Source organism: Diadema antillarum, unplaced genomic scaffold (genome assembly GCF_040938485.1).
Source record: "Diadema antillarum isolate AM-2024a unplaced genomic scaffold, OU_Dant_1.0 scf00000091, whole genome shotgun sequence".
In the NCBI taxonomy this organism is placed as follows: Eukaryota; Metazoa; Echinodermata; class Echinoidea; order Diadematoida; family Diadematidae; genus Diadema; species Diadema antillarum.
Window position 1 is genome coordinate 2,982,662 of NW_027270980.1, and position 15,240 is coordinate 2,997,901.

General features: G+C 38.1%; 1 protein-coding gene across 1 annotated transcript in view; it reads left to right on the top strand.

Annotated features, from left to right (window-relative positions):
• LOC139718239 (adenylate cyclase type 10-like) overlaps window positions 1-15,240 on the top strand; it is a 69,484-nt gene that overhangs the window by 43,749 nt on the left and 10,495 nt on the right. Inside the window, exons 27-30 of the mRNA XM_071629716.1 lie at window positions 12,370-12,545; window positions 13,163-13,313; window positions 13,986-14,077; window positions 14,731-14,849. Of these exons, the coding sequence (XP_071485817.1) occupies window positions 12,370-12,545; window positions 13,163-13,313; window positions 13,986-14,077; window positions 14,731-14,849 (538 nt within the window). The remainder of the gene's footprint in view (window positions 1-12,369; window positions 12,546-13,162; window positions 13,314-13,985; window positions 14,078-14,730; window positions 14,850-15,240) is intronic.

Below are 15,240 nucleotides of genomic sequence, written 5' to 3' on the forward strand. Positions count from 1 at the left end.
CTTTTTATTCTTCTTTCTTTCTGGACAATTTTGTGTCATCAATATCTCAAGAATGACATTACGGAATAACATGACATTTTCAGGGAACATGTCTCATGACAATATCTAGCCACAATAAGGTTTTCATGACAGTAACATATCTATGACGTCGTCTAGGCGCCATTTTGTGATTTTTGGACCATGTTACATGATCGATCATAACTTCATAACTAAAGGTCATTTCTGTATCATTTTTTGTGGACATAAAGTTCAGGTCACGTTCTATCTTACTTCTTTTGATGCTAATTACCTAGGACATCATTAAGTGCGCGTAAGCGCGCGTCAAAATTTTAAAAGGCTCAAAACAACTTTCCAATGGGAAATCTCGAAGTTTCAGACAATTTTATGCGTTTCAAACAATTTTGCGCGTGCGTGTCCGTCCGCGCATTTTCGCGCGCACAGCGCGTCAGCAACATGAAAATACACTTTTTTGACAGATTTGGATTCCTGATACTTTGAGCAACAATATCCATTGATTTCTAATCGATTCCTACAAATAACAAAGCAATGCACTTGCGTCAAAGTTCAAATTTCGCGTGCGCGTCTATGTGCAAATATAGTGAAAAAACATGTCTTTGTTTATTTCGCCATAGCTCTTTAAAACGTCAGGTGACCCTATGTTTTTATTGCATATTACAAAAGCATATAAATTGGACATGACGTTTCAAGTATCATTATTTCCATAATTACATTATGACGTCATCATATCGTCATCTGAAATCAAAAAAGTGGAATTAATTTTTTTGAGGTACTGTTTCTGACATTCATTTGCTCGTATCTCTGTTGTTTAAGCTCAATATTATCCCAAATTCAGATATGTTGTACTTTGAACATTTGCCTTTCAAGTCCATGTCATGGTTTTGAAATTTGATGACGTCATCATGCTTTAAATTGTGTTTAAAGGTAAAGACGCAAAATCGGACAAGTTTACGTGTTATGTCTATGGGAGGTGATTTTTTTAGAAACCATGCATTGACTTGACAACGTTTAAGCACCTTTATCTCAGCTGATTTTGCTTCATTTCCTCTGAAACTTATTTATGTTGTAGCTGTGACAATAAGCTGCAGTAATCATGCATTTTATTCTTTGAAATCTCCTCATGAGGTTGACAATTTTGCAATTTAAAACTGAAAATGAGAATGGAATGCGGACCAAACGATTCCTGATTCATCTTTCACGTACATAAGCTTACGTTCCTCTAATTTTCTCGTCGAGACGTATGGCCGAGTGGTTAGAGGCGTCGTCTTAGAAACGTGAGGTTGCACACGTACGGGTTCGATCCTCACAAGAGCACGAAAGAAAATAATATTTTTTTTTTTTACTTTTTTTCTTCAATGGAGTACTACACCTTCGTCCATGTAGAAATCACGTTTGCATGTAAACACACCTATACGCACACACTCACACAGTATACCTTTGTTTTGCGTTGGAGACTGCATTACTTCGACTGCTGCAAAATTATAGTTTTGCAGGTTGGGCTTTTCAAACTGATATAGTATACTGTAACAAAATGAAATTTGTTCATATCAATTCAGTAACACAATGTAGTCGTGGTTACTTTGTGCTGATTTATACATGTAACAAGCTATACATTGTAAAAAAGGTATTCAGTCTTCTGTATTGATGATTATTTGTCAATTAGTGGTTTTTGTGGAGTTTCAGATAGTGATAAAAAGTATGGATGATAAGTGCAGCGATAATTCCTATAGTTAGTTCAAAGCTGTGTTACAGATGTTTGATACATACATTTAGCATTGTGTGTGTGTATATACGTGTGTATACAGGTTGGCCATATGACACATTCTAGACAATTACTCTTAATTGATTAGCAAACGTGATCAGCTATGGAACTGGATATGGTACTAATGTATGATGTTAATGATTCTGATTAAACTGTGACGAGTTTAAAGGGATAGCGTAACTGTGTGTAAAAATAAGGCAATTATAAGGATATTTTAGGGCAATTTGATAACCATGCCTATAATAATTTCATACAGGTACTAATGCCTGCCTCATATTCATGTGATAGATCGTCATGTCAATAGCAAACTGACAACGTACGATGAATGTGTTATATATTGAACAACTGTCTTTCAAGTCCATAACGTTCCCCATATTTTCCCGTCGAGACGTGTCGCCGAGTGGTTAAAGGCGACGTCTCAGAGACGTGAGGTTGCGGGTTTGAACCCCACAAGATCACGAAACAAAATAATTAGCTACTTTACTGTTTTTTTTTCTTCAATTTTGTATTACATATTCGTCCATGTAGAAATCACGTTCGTATATAAACGCACCTATACACACACACAGACACACACACACGCCATATCCCTCTTTTTTGTGTGTTGGAGACCACATTGCTTCGACTGCAGCAACATTTTGCAGGTTGACTTTGTCAAACCGATCATAGTATGTAATGACGACGACTGAGGTGTTGTACTTTGAACAATTTTCTTTCAAGACGATGTCATTGTTTTGTAATTTGATGACGTCATTACACTGAAAATTGTGATTAAAGGCAAGGTATCAAAACCAGCCGATTATAGGTTTTATGTCTGCGGGACGTATTTTTCCCAAGTTGCCAGAAATGGCATAGCGACCTCAGTCGTTACAAGGCCGCTTTTCCGTCTAGCAATGCAATAGATGTTCACACCGCCACGTTAGTTGAGTGGGCATTGACTTTCCCCCCGTTATATCTATACATTGTTGTTGTTTTTTTGTCTTACCATTTCCGTGGATGACCCGTGGCCGAGTGGTTACAGAAACGGTTTCGCATGCACGCTCAATATAACTTCAAGGTGCCTATATCACATTCTTTTCTTTGTCGATCACAGATGACTGTCATCTGATGACCACAAGCGTATCACCTAACTCGTCCTCAATGTGACGAGTTTTCATGTCTCGTTATTCTTCTTTCTTTCTGGACAATTTTGTGTCATCAATATCTCAAGAATGACATTACGGAATAACATGACATTTTCAGGGAACATGTCTCATGACAATATCTAGCCACAATAAGGTTTTCATGACAGTAACATATCTATGACGTCGTCTAGGCGCCATTTTGTGATTTTTGGACCATGTTACATGATCGATCATAACTTCATAACTAAAGGTCATTTCTGTATCATTTTTTGTGGACATAAAGTTCAGGTCACGTTCTATCTTACTTCTTTTGATGCTAATTACCTAGGACATCATTAAGTGCGCGTAAGCGCGCGTCAAAATTTTAAAAGGCTCAAAACAACTTTCCAATGGGAAATCTCGAAGTTTCAGACAATTTTATGCGTTTCAAACAATTTTGCGCGTGCGCGTCCGTCCGCGCATTTTCGCGCGCACAGCGCGTCAGCAACATGAAAATACACTTTTTTGACAGATTTGGATTCCTGATACTTTGAGCAACAATATCCATTGATTTCTAATCGATTCCTACAAATAACAAAGCAATGCACTTGCGTCAAAGTTCAAATTTCGCGTGCGCGTCTATGTGCAAATATAGTGAAAAAACATGTCTTTGTTTATTTCGCCATAGCTCTTTAAAACGTCAGGTGACCCTATGTTTTTATTGCATATTACAAAAGCATATAAATTGGACATGACGTTTCAAGTATCATTATTTCCATAATTACATTATGACGTCATCACATCGTCATCTGAAATCAAAAAAGTGGAATTAATTTTTTTGAGGTACTGTTTCTGACATTCATTTGCTCGTATCTCTGTTGTTTAAGCTCAATATTATCCCAAATTCAGATATGTTGTACTTTGAACATTTGCCTTTCAAGTCCATGTCATGGTTTTGAAATTTGATGACGTCATCATGCTTTAAATTGTGTTTAAAGGTAAAGACGCAAAATCGGACAAGTTTACGTGTTATGTCTATGGGAGGTGATTTTTTTAGAAACCATGCATTGACTTGACAACGTTTAAGCACCTTTATCTCAGCTGATTTTGCTTCATTTCCTCTGAAACTTATTTATGTTGTAGCTGTGACAATAAGCTGCAGTAATCATGCATTTTATTCTTTGAAATCTCCTCATGAGGTTGACAATTTTGCAATTTAAAACTGAAAATGAGAATGGAATGCGGACCAAACGATTCCTGATTCATCTTTCACGTACATAAGCTTACGTTCCTCTAATTTTCTCGTCGAGACGTATGGTCGAGTGGTTAGAGGCGTCGTCTTAGAAACGTGAGGTTGCACACGTACGGGTTCGATCCTCACAAGAGCACGAAAGAAAATAATATTTTTTTTTACTTTTTTTCTTCAATAGAGTACTACACCTTCGTCCATGTAGAAATCACGTTTGCATGTAAACACACCTATACGCACACACTCACACAGTATACCTTTGTTTTGCGTTGGAGACTGCATTACTTCGACTGCTGCAAAATTATAGTTTTGCAGGTTGGGCTTTTCAAACTGATATAGTATACTGTCACAACATGAAATTTGTTCATATTAATTCAGTAACACAATGTAGTCGTGGTTACTTTGTGCTGATTTATACATGTAACAAGCTATACATTGTAAAAAAGGTATTCAGTCTTCTGTATTGATGATTATTTGTCAATTAGTGGTTTTTGTGGAGTTTCAGATAGTGATAAAAAGTATGGATGATAAGTGCAGCGATAATTCCTATAGTTAGTTCAAAGCTGTGTTACAGATGTTTGATACATACATTTAGCATTGTGTGTGTGTATATACGTGTGTATACAGGTTGGCCATATGACACATGCTAGACAATTACTCTTAATTGATTAGCAAACGTGATCAGCTATGGAACTGAATATGGTACTAATGTATGATGTTAATGATTCTGATTAAACTGTGACGAGTTTAAAGGGATAGCGTAACTGTGTGTAAAAATAAGGCAATTATAAGGATATTTTAGGGCAATTTGATAACCATGCCTATAATAATTTCATACAGGTACTAATGCCTGCCTCATATTCAAATGATAGATCGTCATGTCAATAGCAAACTGACAACGTACGATGAATGTGTTATATATTGAACAACTGTCTTTCAAGTCCATAACGTTCCCCATATTTTCCCGTCGAGACGTGTCGCCGAGTGGTTAAAGGCGACGTCTCAGAGACGTGAGGTTGCGGGTTCGAACCCCACAAGATCACGAAACAAAATAATTAGCTACTTTACTGTTTTTTTTTCTTCAATTTTGTATTACATATTCGTCCATGTAGAAATCACGTTCGTATATAAACGCACCTATACACACACACAGACACACACACACGCCATATCCCTCTTTTTTGTGTGTTGGAGACCACATTGCTTCGACTGCAGCAACATTTTGCAGGTTGACTTTGTCAAACCGATCATAGTATGTAATGACGACGACTGAGGTGTTGTACTTTGAACAATTTTCTTTCAAGACCATGTCATTGTTTTGTAATTTGATGACGTCATTACACTGAAAATTGTGATTAAAGGCAAGGTATCAAAACCAGCCGATTATAGGTTTTATGTCTGCGGGACGTATTTTTCCCAAGTTGCCAGAAATGGCATAGCGACCTCAGTCGTTACAAGGCCGCTTTTCCGTCTAGCAATGCAATAGATGTTCACACGGCCACGTTAGTTGAGTGGGCATTGACTTTCCCCCCGTTATATCTATACATTGTTGTTGTTTTTTTGTCTTACCATTTCCGTGGATGACCCGTGGTCGAGTGGTTACAGATACGGTTTCGCATGCACGCTCAATATAACTTCAAGGTGCCTATATCACATTCTTTTCTTTGTCGATCACAGATGACTGTCATCTCATGACCACAAGCGTATCACCTAACTCGTCCTCAATGTGACGAGTTTTCATGTCTCGTTTCTTTTTATTCTTCTTTCTTTCTGGACAATTTTGTGTCATCAATATCTCAAGAATGACATTACGGAATAACATGACATTTTCAGGGAACATGTCTCATGACAATATCTAGCCACAATAAGGTTTTCATGACAGTAACATATCTATGACGTCATCTAGGCGCCATTTTGTGATTTTCGGACCATGTTACATGATCGATCATAACTTCATAACTAAAGGTCATTTCTTTATCATTTTTTGTGAACATAAAGGTCAGATCACGCTCTATCTTTCTTTCTCTGATGCTAATTACCTAGGACGTCATCTAGGACGCGTAAGCGCGCGTCAAACTTTTAAAAGGCTCAAAACAACTTTCCAATGGGAAATCTCGAAGTTTCAGACAATTTTAAGCGTTTCAAACAATTTTGCGCGTGCGCGTCCGTCCGCGCGTTTTCGCGCGCACAGCGCGTCAGTAACATGAAAATGCACTTTTTTTGACTGATTTGGATTCCTGATACTTTGAGTAACAATATCCATTGATTTCTGATCGATTCTGACAAATAACAAAGCAATGCACTTGCGTCAAAGTTCAAATTTCGCCTTCGCGTCTATGTGCAAATATAGTGAAAAAAACATGTCTTTGTTTATTTCGCCATAGCTCTTCAAAACACCTGGTTACCCTATGTTTTTATTGCATATTACAAAAGCATATAAATTGGACCTAACGTTTCAAGTATCATTATTTTCATAATTACATTATGACGTCATCATATCGTCATCTGAAATCAAAAAAGTGGAATTAATTTTTTTAAGGTACTGTTTCTGACATTCATTTGCTCGTATCTCTGTTGTTTAAGCTCAATATTATCCCAAATTCAGATATGTTGTACTTTGAGCATTTGCCTTTTAAGTCCATGTCATGTTTTTGATATTTGATGACGTCATCATACCTTAAATTGTGATTAAAGGTAAAGATGCAAAATCGGACAAGTTTACGTGTATTGTCTATGGGAGGTGATTTTTTTAGAAACCATGCATTGACTTAACAACGTTTAAGCACCTTTATCTCAGCTGATTTTGCTTCATTTCCTCTGAAACTTTAGTATGTTGTAGCTGAGACAATAAGCTGCAGTAATCATGCATTTTATTCTTTGAAATCTTCTCATGAGGTTGACAATTTTGCAATTTAAAACTGAAAATGAGAATGGAATGCGGACGAAACGATTCCTGATTCACCTTTCACGTATATAAGTTTACGTTCCTCTAATATTCTCGTCGAGACGTATGGCCGAGTGGTTAGAGGCGTCGTCTCAGAAACGTGAGGTAGCACACGTACGGGTTCGATCCTCACAAGAGCACGAAAGAAAATAATTATTTCTTTTTTTTACTTTTTTTTTCTTCAATGGAGTACTACACCATCGTCCATGTAGAACCATGTTTACATGTAAACACACCTAATACGCACACACTCACACAGTATACCTTTGTTTTGCGTTGGAGACTGCATTACTTCGACTGCTGCAAAATTTTGCAGGCTGGGCTTTTCAAATTGATGTAGTATATTGTAACAAAATGAAATTTGTTCATATCAATTCAGTAACACAATGTAGTCGTGGTTACTTTGTGCTGATTTATACATGTAACAAGTTATACATTGTAAAAAAGGTATTTGCATTGTTCCTTTAAGTCAGTCTTCTGTATTGATGATTATTTGTCAATTAGTGGTTTTTGTGGAGTTTCAGATAGTGATAAAAAGTATGGATGATAAGTGCAGCGATAATTCCTACAGTTAGTTCAAAGTTGTGTTACAGATGTTTGATACATACATTTAGCATTGTGTGTGTGTATATACGTGTGTATACAGGTTGGCCATATGACACATTCTAGACAATTAATCTTAATTAATTAGCAAACGTGATCAGCTATGGAACTGAATATGGTACTAATGTGTGATGTTAATAATTCTGATTAAACTGTGACGAGTTTAAAGGGATAGCATAACTGTGTGTAAAAATAGGGCAATTATAAGAAAATTTTAGGGGAACTTGATAACCATGCCTATAATAATTTCATACAGGTACTAATACCTGCCTCATATTCATGTCATAGATCGTCATGTCAATAGCAAACTGACAACGTAGGATGAATGTGTTATATATTGAACAACTGTCTTACAAGTCCATAACGTTCCCCATATTTTCTCGTCGAGACGTATGGCCGAGTAGTTAAAGGCGACGTCTCAGCGACGTGAGGTTGCGGGTTCGAACCCCACGAGATCACGAAACAAAATACTTAGCTATTTTACTGTTTTTTTTCTTCAATTTTGAATTACATATTCGTCCATGTAGAAATCACGTTCGTATATAAACGCACCTATACACACACACACGCCATATCCCTCTTTTTTGTGTGTTGGAGACCACATTGCTTCGACTGCAGCAAAATTTTGCAGGTTGACTTTGTCAAACCGATCATAGTATGTAATGACGACGACGGAGGTGTTGTACTTTGAACAATTGTCTTTCAAGACCATGTCATTGTTTTGTAATTTGATGACGTCATTACACTGAAAATTGTGATTAAAGGCAAGGTATCAAAACCAGCCGATTATAGGTTTTATGTCTGTGGGACGCATTTTTCCCAAGTTGCCAGAAATGGCATAGCGACCTCAGTCGTTACAAGGCCGCTTTTCCGTCTAGCAATGCAATAGATGTTCACACGGCCACGAATAGTTGAGTGGGCATTGACTTTCCCCCTGTTATATCTATACATTGGGGTTTTTTTTGTCTTACCATTTCCGTGGATGACCCGTGGCCGAGTGGTTACAGAAACGGTTTCGCATGCACGCTCAATATAACTTCAAGGTGCCTATATCACATTCTTTTCTTTGTCGATCACAGATGACTGTCATCTGATGACCACAAGCGTATCACCTAACTCGTCCTCAATGTGACGAGTTTTCATGTCTCGTTCTTCTTTCTTTCTGGACAATTTTGTGTCATCAATATCTCAAGAATGACATTACGGAATAACATGACATTTTCAGGGAACATGTCTCATGACAATATCTAGCCACAATAAGGTTTTCATGACAGTAACATATCTATGACGTCATCTAGGCGCCATTTTGTGATTTTCGGACCATGTTACATGATCGATCATAACTTCATAACTAAAGGTCATTTCTGTATCATTTTCGGTGGACATAAAGTTCAGGTCACGTTCTATCTTTCTTTCTCTGATCCTAATTACCTAGGACGTCATCTAGGACGCGTAAGCGCGCGTCAAACTTTTAAAAGGCTCAAAACAACTTTCCAATGGGAAATCTCGAAGTTTCAGACAAATTTAAGCGTTTCAAACGATTTTGCGCGTGCGCGTCCGTCCGCGCGTTTTCGCGTGCACAGCGCGTCAGTAACATGAAAATGCACTTTTTTTGACTGATTTGGATTCCTGATACTTTGAGTAACAATATCCATTGATTTCTGATCGTTTCTGACAAATAACAAAGCATTGCACTTGCGTCAAAGTTCAAATTTCGCCTGCGCGTCTATGTGCAAATATAGTGAAAAAACATGTCTTTGTTTATTTCGCCATAGCTCTTTAAAACGTCTGGTTACCCTATGTTTTTATTGCATATTACAAAAGCATATAAATTGGACATAACGTTTCAAGTATCATTATTTCCATAAAACATTATGACGTCATCACATCGTCATCTGAAATCAAAAAAGTGGAATTAATTTTTTTAAGGTACTGTTTCTGAGATTCATTTGCTCGTATCTCTGTTGTTTAAGCTAAATATTATCCCAAATTCAGATATGTTGTACTTTGAACATTTGCCTTTCAAGTCCATGTCATAGTTTTGAAATTTGATGACGTCATCATGCTTTAAATTGTGTTTAAAGGTAAAGATGCAAAATCGTACAAGTTTACGTGTTATGTCTATGGGAGGTGATTTTTTTAGAAACCATGCATTGACTTGACAACGTTTAAGCACCTTTATCTCAGCTGATTTTGCTTCATTTCCTTTGAAACTTAAGTATGTTGTAGATGTGACAATAAGCTGCAGTAATCATGCATTTTATTCTTTGAAATCTCCTCATGAGGTTGACAATTTTGCAATTTAAAACTGAAAATGAGAATGGAATGCGGACCAAACGATTCCTGATTCATCTTTCACGTACATAAGTTTACGTTCCTCTAATTTTCTCGTCGAGACGTATGGCCGAGTGGTTAGAGGCGTCGTCTTAGAAACGTGAGGTTGCACACGTACGGGTTCGATCCTCACAAGAGCACGAAAGAATATAATTTTTATTTTTACTTTTTTTTCTTCAATGGAGTACCACACCTTCGTCCATGTAGAAATCACGTTTGCATGTAAACACACCTATACGCACACACTCACACAGTATACCTTTGTTTTGCGTTGGAGACTGCATTACTTCGACTGCTGCAAAACTTTGCAGGCTGGGCTTTCAAACTGATATAGTATATTGTAATAAAATGAAATTTGTTCATATCAATTCAGTAACACAATGTAGTCGTGGTTACTTTGTGCTGATTTATACATGTAACAAGCTATACATTGTAAAAAAGGTATTCAGTCTTCTGTATTGATGATTATTTGTCAATTAGTGGTTTTTGTGGAGTTTCAGATAGTGATAAAAAGTATGGATGATAAGTGCAGCGATACTTCCTACAGTTAGTTCAAAGTTGTGTTACAGATGTTTGATACATACATTTAGCATTGTGTGTGTATATATACGTGTGTATACAGGTTGGCCATATGACACATTCTAGACAATTAATCTTAATTGATTAGCAAACGTTATCAGCTATGGAATTGAATATGGTACTAATGTATGATGTTAATTATTCTAATTAAACTGTGACGAGTTTAAAGGGATAGCATAACTGTGTGTAAAAATAAGGCAACTATAAGGAAATTTTAGGGCAATTTGATAACCATGCCTATAATAATTTCATACAGGTACTAATGCCTGCCTCATATTCGTGTGATATTCGTCATGTCAATAGCAAACTGACAACGTACGATGAATGTGTTATACATTGAACAACTGTCTTTCAAGTCCATAACGTTCCTCATATTTTCCCGTCGAGACGTGTGGCCGAGTAGTTAAAGGCGACGTCTCAGAGACGTGAGGTTGCGGGTTCGAACCCCACAAGATCACGAAACAAAATACTTAGCTACTTTACTGTTTTTTTTCTTCAATTTTGTATTACATATTCGTCCATGTAGAAATCACGTTCGTATATAAACGCACCTATACACACACACAGACACACACACACGCCATATCCCTCTTTTTTTGTGTGTTGGAGACCACATTGCTTCGACTGCAGCAAATTTTGCAGGTTGACTTTGTCAAACCGATCATAGTATGTAATGACGACGACTGAGGTGTTGTACTTTGAACAATTGTCTTTCAAGACGATGTCATTGTTTTGTAATTTGATGACGTCATTACACTGAAAATTGTGATTAAAGGCAAGGTATCAAAACCAGCCGATTATAGGTTTTATGTCTGCGGGACGTATTTTTCCCAAGTTGCCAGAAATGGCATAGCGACCTCAGTCGTTACAAGGCCGCTTTTCCGTCTAGCAATGCAATACATGTTCACGCGGCCACGATTGTTGAGTGGGCATTGACTTTTTCCCCCTGTAATATCTATACATTTCTTTTTTGCCTTACCATTTCCGGGGATGTCCCGTGGCCGAGTGGTTAGAGAAACGGTTTTGCATGCACGCTCAATATAACTTCAAGGTGCCTATATCACATTCTTTTCTTTGTCGATCACAGATGACCGACACCTGATGACCCCAAGCGTATCACCTAACTCGTCAGCGTGACGAGTTTCATATCTCGTTAAATTTGATACTACCTCGAATTTGAGAATATGTTTCAATTCAGTGATATGCGATTAAACCAAAACAAAACAACAAACGAAAATCGTCTTGTTAAACACATATAACACACACAACGTTGAACATAGGTTGTTTCGCAGTAGTCGATTTCTTCATAATTTCATCCAAGAAAAAACAAACAAAAACACAGTCATATAATTATTTATCCGTATTCTCTCACAGTGCTTCTCAACCACTGGGCCGCGATGTCTTCCCAAAATGAAGATGAGAAAGATTTGTATTTGGCCTACACATGTATCTGGACCTCGAAAAACTCTAAAAGAGCCACAGTCGGGTTAAAAAAAATAGAAGCGCAGTTCTAGGAGATTTCATGGTTTGATATCCGTTCGATGATACTGCGTTCAATGAATATTCATTACTCAATGTTCAATAGATATCATGGTACATTGTATGGACGATTTCAAATGAAAAAGACAAACTTTACACCTTAATGCCAACATACATGTGTAATGATGGGGAAGAAAGATTGTAAAGTGTGAGAGACGGGGAGAAAGAGAAAGGGGGGGGGGGACGGATACACACGAACAGAATGACAGTCTTACCCAACGTACGCTTTGCCATCCAGGCCATGTTCCGCATGGGGCGTGTGGACGAGTCGATGCCGCACTTTCACCGTGCTCTGATCATCCTCGGCAACGTCCAGCCGGCCTCGCGGAGCAGCACCGTGGTCAAACTCATGGCGGAGGCCTTCTGTCAGTTCTTCCATGTTGCTTTCCCTCGACGATGCCGCGGTAATGCCAGGTATGTATATATGAAAGCGCAAGAGTTGTACAATAAAGAAGCTTCAGCCAGCATGGCCAGAGAGCACACTGCATTGCGTTTTTTCCGTTTTAGATCATATTGTACTTGATCATTACAAATGGCAGCAAATATCATCCTCATGCAAAGTAGCATGTATTTTGAGCCCAGCAATAAACCCAAATAATCATGACAACGGTGATCGTTTGTTTTGTGAATTTTGTCGGGAATTGATGAACAACCTGACTATAAGCGGTTATCATTCTTCAAATAGTTTGGCGAAAGCACTTGTGTCATCGGATAGTTTGCATGTTGTTTGTCAACATCGTGTCTAAGAATTTCCTGCAAAGCAGGAGGTCAAATAACAGTAGAGATACTACAAATGATTATATACTCAATCAGAAAATTCATAAGTAAACACATGATGCAAATTGAGATCTTATAGCAGCTTTGTCCAGATGAAGAAACAGGAAAAGAAAACCACAATCTGCTATAGATCTAGTGTATTCAAAATGCGCAATATCTCGTCAGCATTTCGTTGGACTGCCTTTAAACTGCAATTTTCCGAGGAGGCACACACTCAAATTTTTCCATCTCGTGCTTGTTTTCCGTTGCGGAAGTTGTGACGACTGGACTCGGTACAACGAGCAGGCGCGCTGCCTCTCGCACATCTGGCACTTCCACGAAAACAACCGCGACTACACGAGGGCGCTGCTGGCCGCCGTGCAGCAGGTGAACCGAGCCGAGGCTGCCAACGACGACATTTGTGAGGTGAGCATGCAGAGACCTTGCAATTTAAAGGACAAGTTCCGCCAAATAAAGGTGTGGATTGAACGAATGCAGCAATGTTAGTAGAACACAAATACAACACTAAAACAGTCTGTGACGTCACTGCAGGACAGTGATATAAAGACAGTATAAACAGAATTCAACATATTTTCTTATTTCTAGCAAAGTGAAAGAGCACTTGACTGAAATACATGTACCTCTTTCAGAATTACTATTATATTGAGGAACTCTCAGTATTATAATATTATTGAGGAACTCTCTTGGAAATGAGCAGTCGATTTTCACAAAAGCCGCAAATCCATGAAAACTTTACATCTAAATTTGAGATTTTAATGTGAGATTAGTGTGATTGCACGCCACATGGTTATGGCAGTGTGAAGCAACTGTGTCATTCCAAACAAGTCCCATGAGGACCGAGATAAAACAGATTTTCAGTCGTGTTCATTGCAAACAATAATGCCGCTAGCCGCGTGACGCTCGGTGGTTCCCTGCCACTTGTCTCACCAAATCCTCACTTCCGCCAGGAAATACTCTCCATAAGACCGGTTAGCTCACATGTTCAAATCTTTGCAGTATAACCAAAGAGTTGATTGTCCACCCATTGTTTCTAAAACGACATACAATCATAATTATTTGAAAACTGTGCCGTGACAGGTCATACGATCCTACAGCAACATGATGGAAACGTGCCAGGCGTACAGGTGGCGGAAACTTGGACGTCGCTACGAAAAGATGGCCATGCAGAGGTAAGCGCTCTTCCTAAGTTTTAGTTTCAGGACAACATAGTTATGTATGTAACATCGTAGCCTCTAACTCTGGTTTCATATTAACTCTAGGACTGACATTTACCTGTTCAATATTTCGAACTTGTTGAGCTTGATTGATTCTTTAATGACCTTGTGATCGAGACATATTTTGAACTGATTGAAAATGGGGAGGGGCATCGCAGACAACTGAAACATCTAGAGGCTAATCAGCTCTGACTCGTGCTTCATTTCCAGTTCGTTATAATTCAAGTAACCTCTGTTTAACGTTTCAGCAAAACATCGCACGGTAACACACGTCTTGTGGATTAATTATGTCGACCAAGCCAGCGGAAACATCCAAGTTTTTATATTGTTTCTCAAAGCAGGATGATCGATATAATTTCTGAGTAAAGCAAGTCTTGACTTATAGCAAAATACGGTATAAATCTTTAGTTTACCTCAAGTTTGGGTGACCTTAATTGATGAGATGGAGCTATGAATTTTTAGTGCGAACAACACTAAATGTCCTGTTATGAATACTCTGTACACCGGTATGATTACGGAATAAAGAAATAGATAACAATATTATTGTAAAGCAATGTCGTACAAAGAATTAAAGGAATCAAATCAAATCGAACGATACCTAAAAACAGATGTGTCTCCACGCCGACGGAGGTGGGCGCCCGAGAGCTCGGCGTCATCAGTCATCTCTACAACGTCAGCACGAAGACGAGACTCGCCAATGGAAACGTTCAAGGAGCCATAGACACAGGTAATACGTCGGTCATGTTGTGTCAGCGGTTCTCGTCTCTTGCAGACGGTGTCTTTCACACACTAGTAGGGAAAATTAAGAAAACATCTCAAGATAATTAGGACAAATGGACTAAAAAAAGTTTGTAGCAGACATAATACGCAAAGGGGAAACTTTTCACCTTTCTTCTTTGTACTCATGCTCTTCCTCATCTTCCCCCCCCCCTCTTATTCATGCTTCTCTTAATCCCCTCTCGCTTCCTCTTTCTTAATTCTTTCATTTTTTTCTGCTTCTTGTTTTCCTTTTCTGCGTCTTCTTCTCTTTCCTCTACTTTTCTCGTCTTTAATTTCCTCTTTTTCCTACTACTTTTCCACTGTTTTTTTCTTTTTCTTCATCTTCTTCGTCATCCTCC